This window comes from Tenebrio molitor, chromosome 5 (genome assembly GCF_963966145.1).
Source record: "Tenebrio molitor chromosome 5, icTenMoli1.1, whole genome shotgun sequence".
Taxonomy (NCBI): Eukaryota; Metazoa; Arthropoda; class Insecta; order Coleoptera; family Tenebrionidae; genus Tenebrio; species Tenebrio molitor.
In genome coordinates this window covers 21,951,639-21,976,717 of record NC_091050.1, presented here as the reverse complement: position 1 = coordinate 21,976,717, position 25,079 = coordinate 21,951,639, and the positions used below count along the sequence as shown (strand labels likewise).

The 25,079-nt window shown below is 33.9% G+C and overlaps 3 protein-coding genes and 2 long non-coding RNA genes across 8 annotated transcripts; 2 read left to right on the top strand and 3 right to left on the bottom strand.

Moving 5' to 3' along the window:
• Window positions 1-70: 70 nt before the first annotated feature.
• LOC138132166 (uncharacterized) lies at window positions 71-883 on the bottom strand. Its single transcript, XR_011160003.1, has 2 exons — window positions 308-883; window positions 71-249 (listed from the first exon to the last, which is right to left on the bottom strand). It is a non-coding gene; the product is annotated as an uncharacterized lncRNA (long non-coding RNA).
• A 2,736-nt stretch (window positions 884-3,619) lies between these two features.
• Window positions 3,620-4,691, bottom strand: fs(2)ltoPP43 (female sterile (2) ltoPP43). Its single transcript, XM_069049563.1, has 3 exons — window positions 4,538-4,691; window positions 4,143-4,480; window positions 3,620-4,086 (listed from the first exon to the last, which is right to left on the bottom strand). The coding sequence occupies exons 1-3, from the start codon at window positions 4,682-4,684 to the stop codon at window positions 3,681-3,683; spliced, it is 891 nt and encodes a 296-aa protein (XP_068905664.1). The 5' UTR covers window positions 4,685-4,691; the 3' UTR covers window positions 3,620-3,680.
• A 28-nt stretch (window positions 4,692-4,719) lies between these two features.
• On the top strand, window positions 4,720-6,104 carry Chmp1 (charged multivesicular body protein 1). The gene is made up of 5 exons (XM_069049565.1): window positions 4,720-4,817; window positions 4,940-5,121; window positions 5,261-5,524; window positions 5,580-5,781; window positions 5,839-6,104. Exons 2-5 carry the CDS (start codon window positions 5,088-5,090, stop codon window positions 5,960-5,962), a joined length of 624 nt encoding a protein of 207 aa, XP_068905666.1. The 5' UTR covers window positions 4,720-4,817; window positions 4,940-5,087; the 3' UTR covers window positions 5,963-6,104.
• A 322-nt stretch (window positions 6,105-6,426) lies between these two features.
• LOC138132157 (sentrin-specific protease 6-like) lies at window positions 6,427-24,862 on the top strand. Of its 4 annotated transcripts, XM_069049556.1 has the most exons (18): window positions 6,427-6,552; window positions 6,608-6,768; window positions 6,949-7,557; window positions 7,614-7,697; window positions 7,751-7,866; window positions 10,030-10,394; window positions 10,455-10,699; window positions 10,762-11,098; window positions 20,378-20,499; window positions 20,558-20,669; window positions 20,724-20,818; window positions 20,875-21,284; window positions 21,330-21,575; window positions 21,632-21,861; window positions 21,928-22,132; window positions 23,720-23,939; window positions 23,995-24,163; window positions 24,221-24,862. In XM_069049556.1, exons 3-18 carry the CDS (start codon window positions 6,994-6,996, stop codon window positions 24,628-24,630), a joined length of 3,930 nt encoding a protein of 1,309 aa, XP_068905657.1. In that variant the 5' UTR covers window positions 6,427-6,552; window positions 6,608-6,768; window positions 6,949-6,993; the 3' UTR covers window positions 24,631-24,862. The 4 variants fall into 4 exon arrangements, with proteins under 4 accessions (XP_068905657.1, XP_068905659.1, XP_068905658.1 ...); XM_069049558.1 differs by having other exon boundaries at window positions 6,429-6,768; window positions 21,342-21,575; XM_069049557.1 differs by having other exon boundaries at window positions 6,429-6,768; window positions 6,937-7,557.
• Window positions 21,854-22,741, bottom strand: LOC138132165 (uncharacterized). Its single transcript, XR_011160002.1, has 2 exons — window positions 22,178-22,741; window positions 21,854-22,122 (listed from the first exon to the last, which is right to left on the bottom strand). It is a non-coding gene; the product is annotated as an uncharacterized lncRNA (long non-coding RNA).
• Window positions 24,863-25,079: the final 217 nt, after the last annotated feature.

Here is a 25,079-nt window from a genome sequence, read left to right as displayed (position 1 = left end):
CTTTTCTCTATAAGACACGTCGTCAATAGCAACGTATCTTATAGAGTCATAAAATACGCTCACACATATTATTCAAGTAACATTTTATTCATCATTTTTACAGTAATTATCACAAAAGTGAAAAGTACAATTATTGAATTGGAACTGCCACATTAGCTTCGTGCTCTTGTTCCTAACATCTTCTTTAACTTCTGCTGTTTCATCCAATGCAAGTGCCCGGCCATCGAAAACTGGCAATCTTTACATTTTCTTCAAATAATTCTTGCCGTAGTGTGAATTAACTTTTAATGAGGTTCTACACACTTACCCTATATCAAGAAAAGCCAAAATGACATCTTCCGTTACCTCCGTGATGCTTTTTTTTATTGTTCCGGCCTTGAAACGAAACATACACCGTTTCGTATGCACTTTTAGACTTCATTGGTAACAAATTGCCCCTCTTTTCTTATTTCTTCTGGAACGTTTTGGCACATTTCACGATGAAAATTGTTTTTTTCCAAATTTGTTGATATTATTACCGTAGTACCCACGGCAACCTCCGCATTTTGTGTCTTGTGATGCGCCTCGAATAATTTCTGAATTTATTAAAATTTCTGATAAGATGTTAGTGTTAGAAAAAATCTTGAAGACAACGCGTGTTTTATAGTTTAAAAATCTCGATCTATTAAATCCTCGCTCCCTGCGGTCGCTCTGATTTAAACTACGAAATCGATTTTTAAATCGTCTATAAAACACTTGTTGTCTTAATAGCTATAGGGCTCAGTTGTAACGGATGTTTTTTTAAATTTGGCGTCGAAGTACGCGTTGAACTGTCGATTGTGAACGCGCTATACCGGGTGTCCCATCACTTATGACAAGCAGGAAAATGACTTTAAAACTAAATTGTATTTATATGAAGGCATTATATGTAGATGCATAAATACTGTTTACCGCCACAAAAATTGGGTATTACTTTTTTGTTAAAATTAATTACCTATGTAGGTCCGTACAGCAAACAACAATAGTACCAACCGTACGCAATCAAAATCTACCAACCGTGCACAACAAAAGAACCAAATAGTTCCTCTAGCGTTTGTTTCGGCGGCGGCAATTTGAATTCAAACTGGGGTACTGGGTATTACAAAGTAGAAGGACCCAAATTAAATTAACCAAATATCTTTACATCAAAACATTTTAATTAAATTCTAATTACGGATTTTATTTCTCTATAACTATTTCATAACGTACTTATATTTAATTTGAACTGCATCGAACAAAATTTAATTTTGAAAGTGATAGTTTTTTGCTTGCTGTACCTAAGGTACTTAGGTAATTAATTTTAACAAAAAAGTAATACCTAATTATTATGGCGGTGAACAGTATTTATGCATCTATAATACTTTCATATAAAAATAATTTAGTTTTAAAGTCATTTTCGTAGTACTTGTCATAAGTGATGGGACACCGGGTACAGGTTATGGATCACGGATCAGCTGTTTAAATTTTACGCTTTTACACGAGTGGTGCGATCTCAATCGACTCTACAACACTACAACGCCTACTTCGACACCAAATTAAAAAAAAAAACACCTTTATAAAGCGATGTCAAGTTCTTTGTTAAAGTTAACATACCTAATGTCAACCGATCTGATTGGGGGATATTTAACATTGGATTTGAATCAGCCAATCAAATGGGCGGATTTCCGACTTGACGCGTTGTTAGCTGACACGATGTTAACGTATAAATGTTAAAAAAATATTGTCTGAATATTTTCGAAAATACTTTATTAAATTTATTGCAGTCTTGAGAACGTCTTCACAAGACTCAAATGGTAGGTAATCAGCGCCATAAGGTGTAAACTCGCACGAGAACGAAAATCACTCGCATAGCTTCACTAAATAATGAATTGATATCTTAGTCCAGTCAATAGAAACATAAAAATGGCTCCACCTTGCAAAAGGTACAGAAAAGTTTATACTTGGCAGGTATTTTCTATTAGGCATATTATTAATATTGCCGAGTTTGCGACCTTGGGGGTTTGCCGCTCGCCCCGCCATACTGGAGAATAGGGGTGGAAAATCACATTTCTGCGATTATTTCATTATCCCTGCGAGATACGTCTATCTAAGTTATTATAGAAAATGTAGAGCGTACAATTCTCTACAGTTTTTGCTCTTTATGTTTTTTGTCAGATCAATAGTTTCGTAGTTACAGCGTGTAGAAATCGAGAATTTCTTTTATTTTTGTACTTTTTATTCTTTTCCACACCACCACAGAGGTAGAGCAATTGGGTGCGTTTTTTTTACGTAGTGTCCCCGGTGGGCATAGTCCACAATGCAGTAGAAGTTTACTGTTTTGCTCTTTTTGATCTCTTTGTAACGTAGACGGATCCAAATGATCTGGATCGATCGGTATAGAGTTTTTGAATTCGGGAATTCCTCTTGAGAATTTTCCTCTTGTTCCTCGGGGTCATCATCATCATCATCAAGATCATTTGGCGGTTACCTGTTTCATCAGTAAGTATACACGTTGGAGTCCGATATGCCCGTAGACGGACAAACAATAAATGCTCGATTTCTACAGGCTGTAACTACGAAACTATTGATCTGACAAAAAAACGTAAAGAACAAAAATTGTAGAGAATTGTATGTTCTATATTTTTTGTAAGTACTTAGTTAGATATACGTATCTCACACGGATAATGAAATAATCACAGACGTTCCAGAATCTGAAGTTCAAGACGAACAAATACCTGAAATCAATGAATTTCTATTTTCGCCGGTCTCTGCTGATCAAATTCTCGACGCAACTACAGTTGGATCCACGGTGCCTGTCAATCATTATCATTATCATTTTTTGACATAAACGGAGGGAACCGAAATACCAACGCAAAAGATGTTTTAATAATGAACAGAACATAAAAATTAAGTGAATCAATTAAGGAGATGTTCAAAATCTGCCCACCACTTCTTTCACATGCATCAATGCGGTTCCAGAAAGATCATCTCACTATCATAAGCATCACTGGCGTTACAGATCTACAAGCGACAGTTATTTTAGCTTCGAGATCTTTTCTACTGTTGATAGGTGTTTGGTAGATACGCTCTTTGACCATTCCCCATTAAAACTAATCTAGTGGAGTTATGTCAGGACTTCTTGGCGGCCAAGAGTTAACCGAACCCCTACCTATCCACTTATTCGCATGCACGGTGTCTAAATAGCGTCTCACATTTCTGTGAAAATGTGGGGGGGCCTATCCTGTTAGAGCCACATGTTTTGTTTTCTGTATAAATCTATCTCCTCCAACAAAATTGGCAGAATGTTTTGCAGAAAATTTTAATACACTAGACATTTGTAGAATAAACCGTCTGGAAGTGTCGTTCGCGAATCCAACGAGGGTCGTAGATCAAAATTATATTTTATTACGAAGTAAATTGCGAACATGTAAAGTTGGTTGCATCGAGAATTTGGTCAAGCTCATTATTCTTCGTGATTCAGCAAATGCATCTGAAGTCTCGCGACTAGTTGCATCCAGACGTTTACAATTAGTACCAGACTCCAAACCACATTTTATTGATACGACAGACCAAAAGCTTGTGCAAAATTCTTCATTTTTAAAATTTAAAATAAAAAACAAAGTAAACAATAGAATTTTAATTACAAAATTACTGTACACATTATTTTAGGTGGTATCTGAACACTAGTAATAATACTCTTCTTCATCTATATCACCATAATACAAATCACAACCTACTCCCATTGTTTGTACTTGTTTTTTATGCCTCGCTTTAAACCTTGCATATCTTTCCCCATATCTTTGTACATCAGACTCATCTATATCTTCCTCAAATCCAGCAGCTTCACTATCAATATTGTAGACGAAACCCTCTTCTCCTTCATCACTTGAAAGGTCACTTAAATCACATTTTTTCATTGCTTGGAGCATATCATCTTCAGTTACACTTTCCATATCAGATTCATCAGGATAATCATTTTTCCAATTACTTTCTGCATTTGAGTCTTCACTATCATCATCACTATCTAGACCATTCAAACCATTATCTCTCATTGAACCAAAAATAAGTGGATCATTATAAGGGTACATACTGTAAAATACAGATAATGCAAACAATTATGCTGAATGTAGATCTCAAGTACTTACTTAACATAATCCTCCAAAGATGCTTCACCAAGATCATCAGAAATTGTATAATATAAATCATACACATATTTCAAGTCTTTTAATTCATTAACTTGACAATCTTCATGATTCTCTGTTTCTATGTCATATATGGTGTACTCGTCATTAACTGGCTTCTCTACTGCCTCTCCTAAATTCAACGTTTGTGAGCGCAAACGATTGACAATTTTGTAACGATTATTTTTTGAATCCTGTTGCTTCTGATTTCGCAATTTTGCATTTAAATCGATATTATGCTTCTTAAATTGATCCTCCAATTCACTTTTTGTTGGTTTTTTTAAACAAGAAAGTGTTTCCTCCTGTAATTTATTTTTATAAAAAACGGTTAAAGAAACTAGGTTATGTTTGTACGTTACTTGACTGTTTACGGTCCCAGCAAACTTCAGTATAGTCGACAACTCTGTTTCTTCATTTTGATCTGTTTTTCTTCTTTTACAACTTAAAATTAAAGCATCTGACGGTTCTTCTTTCAAAGTACGCTTCACACGAATCACCGCTGCCATTTTCAAACTAGAATTAAAAAAATTGAAATTGACAATGACAACACTGAATTTTATATTTTGACATTTGACAGTTGCTGCAGTGTTTCCAATAAGACCAAAATTTTATGTTGGAACAACATTTGAAGCCTTGAAGGTATAGTTTGTATTTCATCACTGTTTCATGGCAAATCACTTTACTAGAACCTCGGTGTTTTTTTATTAGATTAATTGATACAAATAGTCTCTCTCCGATTACTTTTGTAAATTCATTTTCAGGTTGCAGGTTGTTGACACTGCGCATTAGTCATCCGCAGAAATACCTCACTTCAATCATTTCTCATACTGTTGTTTATCAATAATTTAATTTGCAATCACTTCATTAGAAGCAAAGGGGTGGTAATATCTTCACATTACACAGTACAAAATGGGTAACGAAATGTCTTCTTCGGCTATGGACAGTATCCTTTTTCTTAAAACTTGTAGGTTATATGACAAAGCTATTGCACAAATTGAGAATTCTATGTTCAAAACGGCTTATCCTATTAGATTTGGTGTAAAATAGTTGTGTGTATATTCCCTTAACCAACATTAATTAAGAACACTTGTTCAATTTGAAATTTGCTGTGAAGGAACTTCAAAGAAGTTCAAAACGATGTGAAAAGGAAGAGAGACAAGAAAAAGCGAAAACAAAACAAGCAATACAAAAAGGAAATACAGAAGTGGCACGTATTCATGCAGAAAATGCTATAAGGCAGAAGAATCAAGCAATAAATTATTTAAAAATGTCTGCAAGAGTTGATGCTGTTGCTAGTAAAATTCAATCAGCAGTAATGACAAGAAAGGTGACCAACAACATGGCAGGTAAGTTACTGTTGAATTTTGGAAAAAAATATTGACTACCGATTTTATTTTGCAGGTGTTGTTAAAGCTATGGATGCAGCAATGAAGAGTATGAATCTGGAAAAAATTTCCACTGTGATGGACAAATTTGAACAACAGTTTGAAGATTTGGGTGTTCAAACTGATGTCCTTGAGAATACAATGTCACAAACTACCACCACGCTCATTCCTCAGAATGAAGTGGATTCACTTTTGCACGAAGTCGCTGATGAGGCTGGGTAACGACCACAAAAATAATTTTATGAAATGGATTTAATTCACACCTTTCATTGTAGTTTGGAATTGAATTTGGAGCTCCCAACTGGTGTCGAAGGCAGCACAATAGGAACACCGAGCGAAGTATCTCAGGAACAAGACGAACTGACTCAGCGACTCGCCAGGTTGAGACAAGCTGAATAAAATGTACAGATTTTGTGATACCATAATTTTTATTCCCAATCACATTTACATTAAGTGCTTTATTGATATGCCCAACTCTTAGGTTAACGTCTACACATGTACGCCTATGTAATATAATAAATGTATGTTAATTTTACGTTAACAGATTGGTTTGGATTATTTGATTTTTTTTAATTTATAGATATATATTTTGTATTATATGGTTGTAATAAAACAAACTACGTGATATTTATTTTTGCCATAACCTCAAACGTCAGCGAATTAGGTTAGGAATTCAAAATTGTCCCGCTGTGAGCTCAAAACATTTACTCTACCAATAAGAAAACGTAATCTCGTTGTCATAGCTACAGATAAACAAGTTGTTGACCAATAATATGCGTATTTGGACTCACGTGTCGGAGGCGATTATTGTGATTGGCCGATCGATATGAGTTCGAAATTGCCGCCAAACACTGACTCGCTGGTGAATCGTCCGAAGAAACGTGGCAACATCGCAAAACGTTCTGATGTGGTTTGGAGTTTTTCGTTAGTTTTTAATGAAAAGACAAACATTCTTAAAATTTTTGTGCATCATCAAGAACAATTCGAAGGTGGACTGTGATTTTTGAGCTTCGAGTGTCTTATTAAATTCTTTTTCTTAATTAGAGGCGCTGTAGTAGTGGTGACTTGACACGCCATTTTACCACGCAGGAGTGTATATGGTATTTTGTGCAAAAAGTGGTTATTTTCCAGGGGTAACAGTTCACAAATTGGTAGATTAACATCACGGAGTGTTGTTTCTAAAAAAACAAGCTATTTTCAGTAGGGTGAGTTATATTTTTACGACACCGACAATGTTGTAAGGTGACATGTTGAACCCCATTGTATAATAGCAATTTGCGAAACATTTTTGCACCTGGTCGTAACTTGTCCCTCGATATATGTCTTTAATTTGTACTTTGGCTAACAATTACGTAGTGTGATAAAAGATCCAGCTCTACTTTTAGATTTTGTCAGCAACAATGTTCTGATAACTGATGTAAGTGAAAAGAATGGCCCAGTATTATCGCGTATTGAGTCAAGATGATAAAGACACTGAAGAAGTAGCACAATTTTATCCAAACATTGATGAGAATCAGACAGTTCAATATGTGATTGCCTCTGACAATACTCAACAGCAGTTCCAAGCACAACCGGTAGTTGTGTCTTCAGAGCAGTTGATGGTGGTTGACGGACAAGCCCAACAAGTGATTATTGACCAATCTCAAGTGGCTTACCAACCATCTTCTTACGTGATCCAAGATACTTCAGGGATAGATTTCCAAAACAATCGTCAACCAGTATACTATATGACCAACACTCCATCAACTCAGCCTGTTGTTATTGAAGAACCTATCACCCAACAACCTGTCGTTTTAAACCATCAACTAAATCAAATAGCTAAAGTTAATATAAACTCTCCCATGCATCAGACTTGCACAACTACTCCCTTGAATGCAACAGTCATACAAGATAAAAATTCAGCCATGCAGCAGATCAGGAATCAGCTGAAAACTCAAACCGTTCGACAAAATAACGTCATGAACAATACCAGAACGATCCAGATGAATCAACAAGTAACTATTACAATTTTTAAACATATGATGCAATCTTGATTAATATTTTATTGTAGAAAGTGATGGCGGCGCAAGGAATGCCCAAAGAAGTGTTGCAGAACTTTCAGAGAAATAATTTAAATGAGAAAGAAGTTACTAATGTAAGTTTTTTATGCAAGCGCAAGAGGCAAACTTTTGTTACTGTTATTTGTAGAATGATGAAGAAGAAGAAATTGTTACACTACCAGATGGAAGAGTAGTAAATTATCCCCAGTACAGAAAAGTTATAACACAACAAAAACAAAATCAAAACCAAATGGTACAAGAACGGTAAGTTGTTTTTTTTTTGTACTTGATTTACGCTTACCATTGATCATCTAGAAATTGTCTTTTTGGAATTATAAAGAATAACCACATTTTTTATTAGTGTTCCAAATTTGTTTTTGCAGTTTTAGAAATTGTTACTTTTTGGGCACAGTTTTAATAAAATTCTGTTTATTAATTAAAATGTTACAAATCACACAAAGGTGATATTTTTCTGTCAAATTTAACCTTTGGTAAAATTAAAAAACAACTGAATTATCTGACAGTTCAACTATGTAGTTTGTCATTTTGTCATTGGCATTGACTGTTGTAAGAATGAAAAATATTCAGATTTCATTTAAAATTTGGAAAGAACAGTACGTTACCGCAATATATTTTCACAAAATTTCTGAAAGAAAAATGTAAGTCTTGTGCTTATTCATATTACATTTTTCTATTTTGTCATAGTTGGCCGCAAGTGAACAATGACCTTGAGTAATGACGTTTAAAATTGACATTAATCAGCTGTTTGTGGTAATGTGGACATTTGTAGTGTTTGTGGTTTTATAAATATATTGATACAAACAACGTCACACTCGCAATAAAAGCGGTAAATCCTATGTATCGATGCATTAAAACATAAATTAACACTTGGCAATATATTTTCATTTTTCAAATAAAAAATGCGGTTTGAATATTTAAACGTGTGTAATAGTTACGTTACGTTGACCCTAAGTGTTATTTACTAAAATAAAAACAAGGTCATACCTGTTTGATTATTATTTGGGATGTCAAAACGCTTCAGTTATCAAAGAATTGGTGCTTTTTAATTTTTTCATTGAACAATTGGTAACACTATTAAACAATAAAACTTTTGGTTATGTCAAATTTTGATGACCTCTAGCTTTAATCAGTAAAACATTGTAAAATACGAAAACTTACAATTAAAAAAAAAGATATAAAGTTAAACAGGACAAAGCGGAAATAATGAGGCTGCAGTACAGGTTGCTTTGAGGATACTAATATGTACTACATTTTTTGTGGTTTTCAAAATCAAATATTAAATTTTTCGAAAATTAATACCATTCTTTATTATGCGGTTAACTATATAAATAAAAATGAAAATATTATTTGAAGTATGGATACTTGGAATCGTGATAAAATGTTTAGTGCAACCCTGTCATTGAGATAAAACAAGTAAAGATATTCTTCAGCGTTAGTCGCGTTGTTGCACAAGATTCTTGACAAAAGTGTAAATGAACAAAAAAGATTGAAAAGACTTCTTGAAAGAAAAAATGTATAATACTAATCCCATTCGTGACAATCTATTTACTGTAGTGAATTGAATTCGAAAATTGAAATTTTTTCCAAAATAAACAAGAACTCACTACGCTTGGAAAACTTATATTTGGCTAATTTATAAAATATGTACATATAATGTATATGTATAAAATATTGTATACTAAAGAACATAATTCAGAAATTGTGCGATTTAGTTTGATTCCGTTTTTATTCAAAGGAAGTGACAAGTATAATTTAAACTAGAATGGTAAGTGGCGATGAGTGTTTATTAGTTGAGATATTTTGTATTTCTGTAAAAAAGAGAAAAGTTTTTAAAGCCATTCTGTTAAAAGTTTACACATACGTATAACAATATTCACTTGTAAAATATTTGTAATTGTATTTTGTACACAATTTTTAAACGAAAATTTATTCAGATGCCGAGAAATCTAAAAACAAAGATGTAAAAATAAACAAACAAAAAAACCATCGTTGTCACCTCTTGGGCGGCAATATGCTATACGACAGTTACAATTAGTTATTTACCAAAGTTGTTGATCATTCGTCATCTTTTTATGAAAATATCCATTCTGTTCCAGTTCATTGGTTGCATTAAAATTTATTGTGTATTCCCAGAAGAGGAATCAATCTGCGTTAATTATGCATTGCAGAGTCGTTCTATAAAGTCGTCTTATAAAATTTCTCATCAATTATTCTTTAAACTATCGATTATTGCCATCATTTTTTAGCAGCACCCTCCATTTTAAATTGATCGAATTCATAAAATCGAATGCCACTTCAACTCATCAGTTCCTTTTGGAAATCCAAAGACCGCACAGTCATGAATCTAAACATTTTACAACAAATCTTGTACTGCGGCGACGGGTGCTTAATCTTCAACTTTTACAGACTGCCTACACAAGCCGCCGCCGCTAGCCCACAACAACGGAAGGCCAGAACTCCCGCCAGCAAAAACCGCAATGTGAAGAACAAACAGCCTGTTCGGATGAACAACCGCACCAACGCCTTCATGCCGAATGCTTCGCTCGAGGAGCAACACTACGAAGAACAGAAATCTAATATCGTCAAGCAGAACATGCAACAACAGTTCCAAAATCAGATGTCTCAAAGGCAGCAGCAAATCAACAGACCTCCCCCGGTTCAAGAATCTCACAATCAGTATCTCATACAGCCAAGGCCAAGGGACAGCAAGCCGCAAATTCAACGACCGTTGCCGCAGTTCTTGCACTCGAGTCAGATTCAGAATATTATTGGTGAGAGCGGAGTGGAAAGAGTCAAGGGATTATTTTCATGTTTAATTTTGGTTTGTTTAGATAGCACACCGAAAAGCGAAGAATTTTCAGATTCTATACGTATGTTAGTTCTGTTAGATAACGGAGAGCAAAGACTTATCACTTTTACGCTTCCGAAAGAGGCGTGCACAATTCAGGAGATTTTGGAGCAAGTCGGCGTTCCCTTCACGAAAGAGACGCCCATCCAGGTTTCAGAGGCCAACGCGAACGGTCTCAACTACATCGTTGCCGTTGGTAATTTCCCAGGTTTCTGTCTGGACGTCCAAGTGAGTTTCACGCCATCTCGCGAGAGGTTTTCGTTACAGCGGTGTGATTTTCTTTTGATCAGCAAACCGAAGAGAATAATCCTACTCACGAGAACGAGTTCGCTCAGCAGCAACAATTACCTGTTGAACAAGAACACCAACCTGTTGCGGAACCACCTAAAACAACGCCAGCGCCACCTTCTCCGGATCCTCCAAAAGAGCTGCCACCGAAAATAATCGAGGGGCAGTTGGCCGTCTGTGCCATTTGCGGGTATTTATCGGAAGATTTCAATAGGTGCATGAGATGCAAAAGGAAATTGCCGGAAAATGTGAAGGCGATACCGGCGGTGAACAGCAATGGCAAAAAGATGGATCCTAGAGGTGTCGGGGATAAGAGGTTGGGATTGCAGAAGACAAACGGTGCGTATTATGTCGACTCGATGGATATTAAAGTAGTTTGAATTGTAAAGTATCGAAAAAATTTACATTTAGCGCTGCCACGATATGTTGCAAAGCTGAAAAATAATAACGCCCATACTTTTCATACGTCCTGATAAATAGAAGATATGTTTGACTTGCAGCTACAACATATTTATTCTGAAAATGAAATCACAATTCGTAAAGTACCATATGATCAAATACTTGTGTTCTCTAGAAGACTATGAATTTTCTTTTATTTATATTGGCAGTAAAAGTGACATTTTATATCTGGCAGTTTAAGATTATACAAGTGATCAAAAAGGACTGTTTGAGTTGACAATACGGGGTGATCAAGAAGGACTGTTTAAGTTGATAATGCTGAATGTTATTTTTAAATGGTACAACTGGAGTAACTTCCGATTGTTGACGGCTTCACACTGACAGCCGCATCAGTGACAAGTCAAATTTGATATTTCAATTTAAGTTAAACATGCTGGTGAATCGTTCGAGAGAAGAGTTAATTTATGTTTAGATCAAAATGGGGAGCACTTCGAGAATTTTCTATAGTTAATTTTTAGATTATTATTCCGAATTCCAACTTTGATTTCTTTTTGTCGTTAATTTTTACTCTCATAACTCATAACCTACCATTTTGTCGTTATTAATGCTAAGTCAGATATCTGTCAAATCAACCCACAAAACATATCCGGTAGCCGAATAAAAAAATGTTCTTAATTATACTGCCAACTTAAACAGTCCTTCTTGATCACCTGGTACAATTAAGAACATTGTTTTCTTTGGCTATTTGCAACACTGTAACCGTATGTGTTTTGTTGGTTTATTTGACAGATATCTGACGTAACACCAACCGCGACAAAATACAGAACAATGATCAAAAAATTAACTAAAGGAAATGCTGGAAGTGCCTCCCATTTTGCTCTAAACGTAAATTAACCCTTCTTTTTAAACTCGAACAGATTCACCGGCATGTTTAAATTAATTGGAAATGTAACATGATGCGGCTGTCAGTGTCAAGTTCTATTCCATAGAGATTACTTTCAATGTAAGATGAAGAAGATGAAAATCTTAACTGCCATTTGAACTAGTCACTATTTTTTTTGCATATCATAATGAAAGTGGCACTTTTTTAAACTAAAAATCCTAATAAAAGTAGTACTTTTTTGTATCATTTTATTCCATCTCCTTGGAGATGATTGTCAAAGCATACCTATTTTTTTTTTAATTTTTCATATACCGGTCCTTTTAGGCCAAATTTCTCAACTTACAACGATATGCAAAAAATAGCGTGTACAACACGTTATGGAAGTCTATTTTTTTCACTCATTTGCTTGATTAATGTGGACTACACCTTCGTTAATCAAACTGAAAAAAGGCATGACTTTCATAACTAGTTGTACAAATAACTATTTATAATTATTGATATTGTTGTGCTAAACTCCAATCATTTGATTCAGATATATAAAATTTTAAAATACATCCAACTTGTGCTAGCAAAGTAAAACATTATTATGATCCGAACTAAAATAATAACCTCTATAAATGCAGTACGAAAAATGTATGCAATTTGGCATTTACTGCTGATTCAATTATTGTAGATAAATCAATCCTGAATTATCTTATGACCAAGAAAATTTGGGAGTCTAATTGGGTATAAAAACAGAGTTGACTCGTAGGTTGCTGCATGAAGCCTTAATTGTCAAATTAAAAGTGAGTTAACAATTATGCTTTTAATTTTTAATAATTTTAATTTAACAAATTTGTATAGTAGATCCTCGTGTGTTCTGATTTTAAGGTTATGTTTCGCTATACTGTCAGTGACACACAATTGATTCTCGTTTAATTCCTTTCAAAGGATTTGTTCGATTTTCTGGTTTAAATTAAATTAATTTTTTTTTACGACAATACAAAATGTTCGTTCTTCAATGTTGTGTCTTCATGATTTCGATATTAAAATCGGTGATAGTACGTTAAGATCGTGGCTTGATGACTTTTGTGTAGTACTTATTTTGTAAATTTTAGCAGTGACCATGACTTGTATAACTTTAATTTATTAAAAATAAATCATAATAATAATAATGATAAAGGTTATATCTACAAGACGTCGCACAAATTGATGAAAAGAATAAACTAATGTTGTACGTAATTCACTGTAAGTTTAACGATCGTAAGGAACTGAACCGTAAATTTAAGTAAAACAAGATTTAATAAGTTTGTTTGATTAAAAGACTAAACCAAAATGACAGATATGACCTACTTTTATTTTGACAGTTGTCAGTCTACGAATCGATTTTTATTTTTCATAACCAACTGAACTCCCAAATTTTATTGATTAGATGTTTAGATATTTTATTTTGAAGCATCGTATGATTTAAAAAAAAACTTGTAATATTCGTTTTTACACATATTTTTCTATCTAAGACATTTTCTATTTTTAACGCATTTTCTTTCCATTTAAGTGTATAATTTTTGCCGAAACAAAACCGGATCCAATTGCCTCAGCTCGTGTGTAGATCTGTGATAGAACTTTTTAAAGTCAGTATTTTAGAGACTTAATTCTTGTCCTAGAGTGCAGTTTACATCACAATTGTGCATTCTTGGTAATATAGAGTATTTATGTTAATTTGCCAAGTTGTGAGATCAATCGCCTCTAGAAAAGGTATTTCAGTTGCAACGAATAGGTAATTTAGATGTGAACGTAGATTACATCGAAAATTTCTTGCGGTCAATAAAAAAAAAATGTTTTTCAAATCACTTAGTTCAACGTTTTGAGTATTCGATGGGAGCATTCACCAAAACAAAAATACGATTTTTCGCATTACTCCAGAATGAAGATTTTTTTAAAAATTGAAACTTTCAGGAACTTGATCCGGACTTGAAAATTAAAAAAAAAAAATTGCATAATTCCAGTTCAGAGCTAAAGGAACAGTTGCAGCGGGTCGAGGTTTTGAGAAAGAAGAGGCAGAAATCTAGTCCTGTACACTTTTATATCGCTTAACTTTAACTTGGAATGGAGTTTTGTTCGAAAAAAAAAAATCTGCTACTGTTGCGTAGGGGATTGTATAACCTTTGAAATGATGTATCACATGACCTCTCTTGTTATTTCAAATGTCAAAATTGACAGCGCCATCTTTGCAGATACAATCGCTAGCAATAAATTTTGATCGTCAAGGTCAAAGTGCTCTAATGTGAAACGGGCATAACCTCTAATCAATTCTATTTGTCTTGTCAAGATCTTGTCAACTTTTTAGAAGTCCCAACTGGTTTGCCCCTAGCTTCTGACACATCCGTCGCTATCAGCGAAATAATTTTTTACTCTGTTAGCATTAGAATAAATTGCGCAACAGTTTCGATTTTATGAGAAAACAAAAAATCGTTCAAACAGTGAAACAAACGTGAAAAAAAAACATGTTATACCCAATCCTTATCCAAGAATATTGTGATGGAATACAGGATTATAGATATAGAAATATTTATCGTTTAAGAAAATAGTACCTCCATATTTAACCAACATCAGTGACAGGGTATAAATAAATTTGATTTGAATCCTACCATCTGATGGTTAATGGAATAAAAACATGTCTTTCCATTCTTTTTTCCAAAAGTCAAATAAAGTTTTTCCATTAGGGCTGCTTTTATTTTTAATAATTAATATAAAGTCGAGTTCATTACTATCGATCCACTAGATTAAAGGTAAGGTTGCCAGAGTTATAATCGTGTCAAAAATAAATTACTCCCTAGAATTCGAACTTTTAGGGAAATGACGTTTTTCATGTTGTGTGTAACTAAAATTTTCAAAAGTAATTTTGAATGCCTAAGGTTGGTTACTATGAATTGAGAGAAGTCCAACTAAATTTGCCGCCAGAAACCAAAATTGATTGTGAAACGAAAAAACACTTATACAGTGAGTTTTTTTTAAGACTGGCCATAGGGTTTTACATGCTAATTTTTCAACCCCCTGTTAACTTTTGTTCCGATTAAAATATTCAAACCATTTTTGGAACAATGTTGGAAGATTTTTTAAACTATCGGATAGATTACAATTTAATATTCCAAACCGTCGAAATATGTAGTTGTGAAAAAAATATTTTTTAGGGCGCCGAAATAATAGTACGTCGAGCGGCCGCCAGAGTAGCGCCATTGTCGGCTCAACCAGCACCTGACGATCTCCAATTTTGGACGCTTTCGGCGCGCTAAAAAATATTTTTTTCACAACTTTTTCGACAGTTTGGGATATTGAATTGTAATCTATCCGATAGTTTAAAAAATCTTCCAACTTTGTTCCAAAAATGGTTTGAATATTTTCATGGGAACAAAAGTTAACAGGGGGTTGAAAAATTAGCATATAAAACCCTATGGCCAGTCTTAAAAAAAACTCACTGTATAGGACCGAGCAATTAGCCATTTGCAACTGTTACAAGGAATTCGCTGCCATACATTTTTGATATGGTTACGATATCTTTTGTTTGTCACTAGAAACCACATATATGCCGTTCACGATTATTTTAAACACGCAGGAGGCCGCGATATTTTTTTGTTAGATTGGCGTCAGGTCCTGTCATATGACGTTTCGTTTTTAAATATTCGCATTGTTGTCAATTCCGTCATTAATTTAGTTAATAAGAATTTACCCAGAACTGCCCTACAAATATGTATGTTTCATTTCAATTACAATTTTACGATTATTGTTCCTAATGCGTTCAATTATTTAAAAAATGTAACAACTTGGGAGCAGTGTTCGGTTGAATTATAACCTAAAATAGATTTATTAAGACAAATCACAATACTGCCAACTAAAATGTCAGATTTTCATAGATAGTCCGAATTTGAAATAATCGTGAATGGTTTATAGCCTTCAACATAACCAAATTTATGGCAACCTAGTAACGAATATCCCTAAATTCTAGGGAGTAATTTATTTGTGACACGATTATACTTTATAATACTTCCTACTTTACATGGTTGATAGTTTTAGTCTGTGTAGGCAGGAACATTCAACCAATTTTTATATGTTTGAGAGTTCCTGGAATTACGTTTGTATGTTTTAATAATGTATTGTTACGTTTTGTATAAAAATTCTTCCTATTTCATGTTCACACGATCTCATTTGATATTTGACAGATTTGTCCCAAAAACACAACATACACCACTAAATTTTGTAATATTAACACTGGGGAGAGGACAGATATACTCCGTACTCTGATAGATTGTACGTTTTTTGACAGAAGACAGACCAAGAGAGTAGTGTGGCGGGAATTAATCTGCAGGGATACAACGGTTTTCTACATAACGTGAAACAATTGAGATGGAGAGTTTAGTATTTTTCACTGCTTTATGTTTTGGAACTAGAATTTAAAAACGTACAATCTATCACCGTACGGAGTTTAGTAATGAACTCTAAGTACAGGACAATTAACACCTGGTTGTACAGCGTGATCAACAATGACTGAGTCTGTTGGCAATGAAACAATTGAAAAGTACTGGTGTTTTTTGTCTCTTAATGGGTTCTGACCGGATTTTTTAGCTTGAGACGACATTAAAAACATTTTTGGTTATGCCAGTTATGTTTATGCTATTACAAAAATGAACCTTTAATGGTAAATTTCAAATTTGCCAAATTTTATTGTTACCAACAGATTCAGTCATTCTTGATCACACCGTACAATTCATTTTCATTGATCAAGAAAGCAACTGAAGGTCGTTCAAAATAAATATTAGGCATTCACGATCTTTTTGGGACCGAGTTGTCTATGACCATCTAGTGTTTTTGTTGGCACTGTTAGCAGTACTTCGGTGATAATTAAATTCCCTAAAGGAAATACACACTTTTTGTGTTAGGCTCATGTTAGGCTAAATTGTTTTCAGTTTAAGGTTATACTCTCGTGTCAAAAATAAATTACTCTCTAGAATTCGAACTTTTAGGGAAATACATAACGTTTTTCATGTTGTGTGTAACTAGAATTTTCAAAAGTAATTTTGAATGCTTAAGGTTGGTTACTATGAATTGAGAAATTAAGTCCAACTAAATATGCCGCCAGAAACCAAAATTGATTGTGAAACGAAAAAACATCGCATCACTTAGCGGAACATAGAGCCATATGCAACTGTTAAGGCCGATTTATAGTTCCGTAACTTGTACGTATAGCATAACATATCAAAATTGAACCCTATTGAATCAAGTGTTTTCATTTATAGATCCTTTATCATAACGTAAGTCCGTATCTGTTTACATATGAATTGGCCAATTTCAATTATTATGTTATGTACTATGGCGGACAATAAATTTAGGCCGGCCTGTCATTGGCTTGACATAAAATTGTGAAGCTGGCATTATGTTCAACTAACCCCATTTTCGATTTTTGTCATTCTTGTCATCGTGAGAGCGATAATCAAAATTAAAATTGGGAAAAGAAGCGCGCACCAGAGAAGTGCTACTACAAATCGGTTATGCAAGTGCGTCATGATCTGTAAGTTACGAAAAGGGCGAAGGAAACGCCAAACAGCTTGAAAACCTTGAGTTTGACAAACTGACACATCAGTCATAATGACAATAAATGGTCGCTTGCATCGACTTTTTTGAAATGTCAGAAATTTGCCGGCCTAAATTTATTGTCCGCCATAGTACCATGAAAGTTACGGAATTTTAATATTTTTCCATAGAAACGGTTACGTGTAGGTACTATTGGGAGCACGGAATTTCGGGCAGACTTGAAATTTGACTGATATTTAATGTGAAATAGGCTTTAGGTGCTAGACGTATTAATAACCTAATTATAATATCAACTATTGTCTCATATCATTTTCCAAATTGCATTCATCAATTCTGAAAAGCTGCAAGTGCTTAAATGTGATTTTCTGAGAACTAAACCGTCTTTTTTATTAAACTTTGGAAATCAATAACTAAAATGTAAAATAATTGTGCATAATTGTGACAGTTTATTTTGAAGTTCCGTCAAAATTAATTATTATGACATTTATGACAATAAAGCTTAGACTACATTGGGTTTTTTTAAATGACATGTAAATTGCTGCCCGAAATTCCATGCTCGCCATAGTACGCTATCACTAAATTCAATTTAAAAACATTATTGAAAAGGTGGAAAAAATGAAGAAAATCCTAATCTTATAGTGTGTTGAAAGGAAAGACACTGTACGATAAGTCTCCAAAGACTTTGAGGACGGTGTGACGAAGGAATTGATTTGGAGTAGTTGATTTATCCATGTTTTTGTAACGCCTTTTTTTTCGTGGTTTCTTCCTTCTTTCTTTATTACGACCTATCTCGTGTAACACAAAACATATTTGACAATTAGTTTGACACTTAAAAAGTCAACAATCATATCACGTTTTGTCATGAACTATAAATTGAATTTTAAAAGTTATGTTATGTTTATGATTTTTGACTATGTTATGCTATATGTATACGGAACTATAAATCGTGCTTTACAAGGAATTCGCTACCTTACGGTTACGATACATATCTTTTGTTTGTCACCAGAAACCACATAGCCTCCATCCTAACCAAATTTATGGCAACCTAGTAACGAATATCCCTAAATCATAGGGAGTAATTTATTTTTGACAAAATTATATTTTCTTTTTCTAAATAGGTACACTGTTGCGGGATCTCTTAAATCTGGTCTGTCCTTTTTAAATTGGAAGCACCATCGTTTAATGGAAATTTTTTGTCGTCGTAACAAAATTATTTTGACTTTTCCTTTGACGGAAATTAATAGTATATTAAAATATAAGTTGCAGAAAGCACGAATTTGAAATTCCGAAACGAGCCCTTGAAGGACCTTCTGCAACTTTTATACTATTTTTTCTATTTGGCCGCTTTATACCATTTTATAAATAAAAAAATAAAAATCTTAAGGCTGTATGACACGATGCTAAATTTTGTAGGAAATTTGTTAGAAAATGAGAGAGGACCAATGAACGGTCTGGATCTGACAAAGACAGACTATGATCCTGATCGTTCATTGGTCCTGTCGAGGGTCTCTCTCATTTTCTAACAAATTTTCTACAAAATTTAGCATCGTGTCAAACAAGCTTTACTCTCGTGTCAAAAATGGATTACTCCCTAGAATTCGAACTTTTAGGGAAGTAACGTTTTTCATATTGTGTGTAACTAGAATTTTCAAAAGTTATTTTGAATGCCTAAGGTTGGTTACTTTGAATTGAGAGATTAAATCCAAATAAATATGCCGCCAGTAACCAAAATTGATTGTGAAACGAATAATCATCTATCACTTAGCGAGAAATTAGTCATTTGCAACTGTTACAATTAATTTGCTGTCGTACATTTTTGGGATATTTTTTGTTTGTCACCAGAAACCACATAGCCTCCAACCTAACCAAATTTATGGCAACCTAGTAACGAATATCCCTAAATCCTAGGGAGTAATCCATTTTTGACACGAGAGTAAATGTAGGGAATTTTGCGGTGGTTGATGACATTTTTTATGAGGCATAATTTTAGCCGGCTGTGAAAAAAATTAATTTAGAACGTCAGATTTTTTTTATTTAGCCATCACTTTTCTGTTACGTCAAAATCCAAATGTGTAATTAATGCTTTAATGACACTGAGATTTAAGTGATGGCTATCTTTTTTTGCCGGCCACTGTACTATTGATTAAATTTTGGACATCATTTTTCTGGCATATAATGTAATAGTTATTTATTTAACGAGTTCGTGTGTAAATTGGGCTTTTTTGGTATGAGTGGGTCAGATTAAAACGCGAGTGAAACGAGCGTTTTAAAGGCTCAAGGGTGCCAAAAAAGGTCCAATTTACACAAGAACGAGTTGAATACAACGTTTTTTTGTTCGATGACCCCCTTAAAGGCTCCAAATCGCTTAAAATCTTTCGTTTTGACAAGTTGTCACATTTATCAAAATCCGTTCACATAGGAGAAAATTCTCAAATTCTGAGTGTCGAACAAAAAAAAATTACTCTAAATTCTGCTTTATTGTAATTGTCACACATGAATAATGAAATTGTCAAATTTATCTACAATTTGTTATTATGAGCGATGACAAAATATTACGTTGATAGTTTTTATTTATTTATTTTCAATTTTTTATGAATTAAAACCACGATCTTTTCCATTTGTCTAATTTTTAAAACTTCTTGAATGTTTTTTCACTAAATCTGACATTCACACTTTCAAAATTGACACAACAATCAAAATTAAGGTTATTAATACATAAAAATAAATTGCGTTTAAAATGTTGCACGATTTTATGTTACTGTTAATTGCAGGTGTCCCAAGAATGAATTTATTGCCGAAGAAACGGCCGATTAAACCGAAACTCCTCGAATGCGAAACTGTGGTGGTTAGTTCAGATGAAGAAGAGTCCGACAAGAAGACACCAGTCAAAAACGTAAAACTACGATCGGAATTAAGTTAACTGATTTTTATCGTACTTATTATTTATGTAGGTAAGCGAGCAGTTACTGGAGAAACTGGGAGCTTCAGTCACCATAAGTCCAATTTCAAAAGAACCTTCAATAGTGGACATACAAAAGACTAGCATCGCTCATTCCTTAAAAGGTGAGTGTGTCGTAATAAATTAGACGTTTGGAAATGTAATTGTGTTTAATTTAGGGATAGAAAAAGTACCCTTGGAACAAGTAAACAGTACACTTGTTTTGTGCAGAACTGTTAGAATCGGTTCTTATCGTTTTGTTCCTCCTGAGCCGGTAAGTTTATAAAAAAAATACTTTCCAAATCGGTGATGATTTCCGAGTTTTTACAGATTCGAATCGACTCCAACGGTGTATTCTTGAAAGTACCTCATCCGAAATTGGAAAACTCCGTCAAAGGAATCAGAATAGAAAACAGTGAAATAGTGAAAGTGCTGATAAGTTTTCAGAAATCTCTTCCAGTTTTATTTTACTACTTATTACCTTCGGTTGGTAACAGTGTTAGGCACATATTAGACATGACTCCAGGATCTGATTGTTATTTTGATCCATTGTCTGAAGCCGAGGAAGCCCACAGAAGAATTACTCTGCTCCCGGAGACACTTTCAGAAGATTGTAAACATACCTTGCAAAAAATTTACCAAAAGGTTGGCATGCTGGATGAATTAACATATAAAGAAGCCAACGATATTTTGATCAAGACGTGCCCAAAAGAGTTGTCGAAATCGGTTTTGAACTACAGGTTTGTGTGCAATGTTGATCAGTGTAATGTAATGTCTTAATCAAGTTTTTATGGTAGTGTTTCGGAAATAAAACCCATTCTTATGTATCCACCAGAGGGTCGAGGTAGGATCACAATTAATACAGAGGATTACATGTGTCTGGGTCAGGATCAATTTTTAAATGACGTAATCATCGACTTCTATCTGAAATATTTGCTGTTAAACTTGCCGAAGGAACAGCAAGACAAAGTTCACATATTTTCGACGTTCTTCTATAAAAGATTAACAACAAAACCAATAAAAGCCTCTAGGTACGATTTGAGCAGTAATGGTGTAATGGGTCACGTACATTTGATAATTATTGTAGAAAATCTCAACCGAGTGAAGTTGATCCAAATCTAACGCCTGCACAAAAGAGACACAGTCGTGTTAAAACTTGGACTAAAAACGTCAATGTCTTTGACAAAGACTTTATTGTTGTGCCAATTAATGAAAATTGTCATTGGTTCCTCGCCATTATATGTTATCCAAATATGAACGGTAGTCATACCATGGATGGGCAGCCTATTAAAATTGAGCCCAAACAATCTAAAAAAAGTAAGTTTTCTTGTTTAATATGAACTTGACACTGTGTAATGGATACAATTTCTTAAATCTTTGTAGAAAAAGTTACCCCAGCAACAGTCAGTCCTGTCGCTGGTGCTGTTAAAGAAAAAAAGGTGGAACAATCAATCATGTGTGAAGATCCGGAGTTAAGTGATAAAGATGAGGCTGAAGGTGATGACAGCGAGCTGGATTCAGATGATTCGGAAGAATTTCCACCAACGCTTTCCGTTGAAAATAACAGCAAGAGACCCCCTATTAAACAGTAAGTAGTTAGATGTTACGCGTACGGTAGACAAAAACTTATTACATAACAGCCTGAAAATATAAAGTGAGGTTAGGTTAAGTCCTCGTCCTGATCTAAGGTAACGTATTGTAATAAAATAACGAATTCTTGATACAGTTATGTCATATATCACGGTGCAGGTATAAAAAAAAAAACGATGTCAACCTAACCGCAGGTAATGAAACAGGTAAAGTATTGCAAATGGCGGTCTTTCGCACTCGATTTTTGAAATAAAAGATACCATGATGTTATTTTGTGTGCATATAAATAGACGTTTTATGTTTACTGATATTTCACTTAATAAAAATGTTATTTACCACAAATGCTACTTGTCGGAAACTAAAAAAGAAAAAAGCGATTACGTTTATGTCGCAAATGCAAGTGTACATTAATACAACGTTGCCAATAATTTAACGTAGCATTGCGCGTGCGTTGCAAGCGATGTTGTCAATTCTAGTGGCGTTATTTTGGTTATACTTTGACCTTGAACTCCAAATGTTGCCAACAGTATAAACAAGAGAAATGATTTGCTTCTAAAAAAGATTTAATATTAATTTTACTCCTTGGGGGATTATGGACAAAATTTGCGTGCGCTTGCTAATTAATTTCAAAACTCTCATAACTTAATTTTGTAATCATTCAGTGTTGCCAATAGTCATCTATTAAATAGCAGTTCTTCCAATCGCAGAAAATAAAATCGTGTGCAGTGTTCCCAACTGTAGAAATTGAATAACATGCAGTGTTGCCAATAGCGAAGAACCTCTTAATTCAGTGTTGCCAATAGATAAAATTGATTCATTTTTAGAATCAAGTATACATTTTAACGTAATTATGATAATTAATGGGCCAGTTATTATAACTATTGATATTTTTTACAATTAGCGATAGATTATTACATAAGCAATAAAGAATAGCACCAATATCGAATGAAAACTTACCACGTAAAAGGTTGATGCATTTTGTATTAATTAATTTTTATTTGGAAATATAAGTAATATAATAAATTAAGCAAGTTGTAATTATAATTTTTTTTAATTTTTTAGTAACTCAGTGTTGCCAATAGAAGTAAAATAATCAGTGATGCCAATAGTGACATTTAAAAACGATTCAGTGTTGGTAATCTAATAAAATATAATATATACTTTGTTCAGCGAAAGATTAGGAGATTTTAAATTGTAGGCTTGTAACCCAATACTACAAAACGCACTAGAATATTAGAGCATAATTTTAGGGCAAAAAATATTACTGCTACTGATTTCAAATTTTACGCGCGCTAGGTACTACTTTCTCTGCGTACAATTTAGTGATTTTTATGTCAACCAATCTTTCTGTGGACAAACTATAGTAAATAAAAGACAGTGTTGCCATCTGTGAAATGCAAATTCTTGAGATGGTAGATATCGGGTGTCTAAATAAAAATCTTTAACCAGATACCTATTCTTGAGGAATGCTTAGAAAAATTTTACGCACGCACGTCTGGCACAATTACGTAAACCGTTAGATCTCGGTTACTTTGAAAAAATACATCTTTTTATACATATAAAATTCTAAAATGAAAATTTTCAGGCCTTGCATTTTGATATTCGATTCCCTGGCCGGAGCTAGTAGAAGTCGAGTCGTAGCAACCCTTAGGGATTATTTGACTTGCGAATATAAAGCAAAATTAAATGTGGAAAAAAATTTCACTAAAGATGTGATCAAGGGAGCATGTCCCAAAGTGCCCCAACAAACTAATTTTACGGACTGTGGACTGTACTTGTTACAATATGTTGAACAGTTTTTCAATGTGAGTATTGCATAGGTTTATGAGAATTGCGTGTTTCTAAATGGGTATGTCGTAGGACCCGATTAAGGATTATTACATCCCGATTTCACACTTGAAAACATGGTTCGAAGAAATCACTGTAACAAAGAAGAGAGAAGACATTTCACTTTTGATCCAATCGCTGATGAAAGAGTGTGGAAAAGATCTAGATATATTACCCGAAGTAATTTTTCCCACACACAACGGTAAGATGGCGTTTTAAATCTTAAAACTGGTGAACTTTCAACAATTTAACTTGACAGGTGAACTAACAGAAAAAGCTTTGCTAGAAAAAGATGACAAATTCATGGATCCCGACGAAGCAGAAGAAACGATGGAAGACGAAGATGAAGAGTTTGTGCCGCCATCTAATAAGTCGAAAAAGAGTGATGACGCAAGAGACAACGGCCAAATTAACGCAGAGAAATCGATAAATTCTCCCGTCAAGGCCACAAGTGAAATTCCTAAAAACAAATGTGAATTTGAACAGACGATTATTAACACAACATTATTAAAACCTGATATTAGTGAATTACCTAAGCAGAGTAGTAAAGAAACATTGTCATATCTTAAAGCTAAACGAATCGTGAGACACAAGAATATCAGCGCAAATAATGACGGGGGACCGGAAGCGAAAAAAATTAAAAGTACAGACGCGACCAGTGCCACCTAGAGTGATTGTTTTATCTTATTAGTCGTTTTATATTTATACAAATTTGTGATTGTTAATAAATTTTTCTAGGCGTCCTTGAAACCGCAGAATGTTAAGAAGTAGCATTTTAATTTATCATTTACTTTTAAGTTTCAATGTGTACTATGGATTATGACGTTGTCGAAATTGTTTGGTTTTAATTATTTTTATCTTATTTCAACGCCGTTTCAATCAATAAATAAACTAAAGGAAATGATATTTGTTTTATTCATAAGGGTCAACGAACTGGCAGTGCTACCACCTTAATAAAGTGTAGAATGTAGTGTTGAAAACTTAATAAAACCTAAAATTTTAGTGTCGCCAATAAACAAAAGTTGCAAGATTTGTGCGTATCAGGAATGCCAACAGAATAAAAATCAATTTATGTATATCTGTTACCGTACCGTAACAGATGTTTGCGATAAAACGAA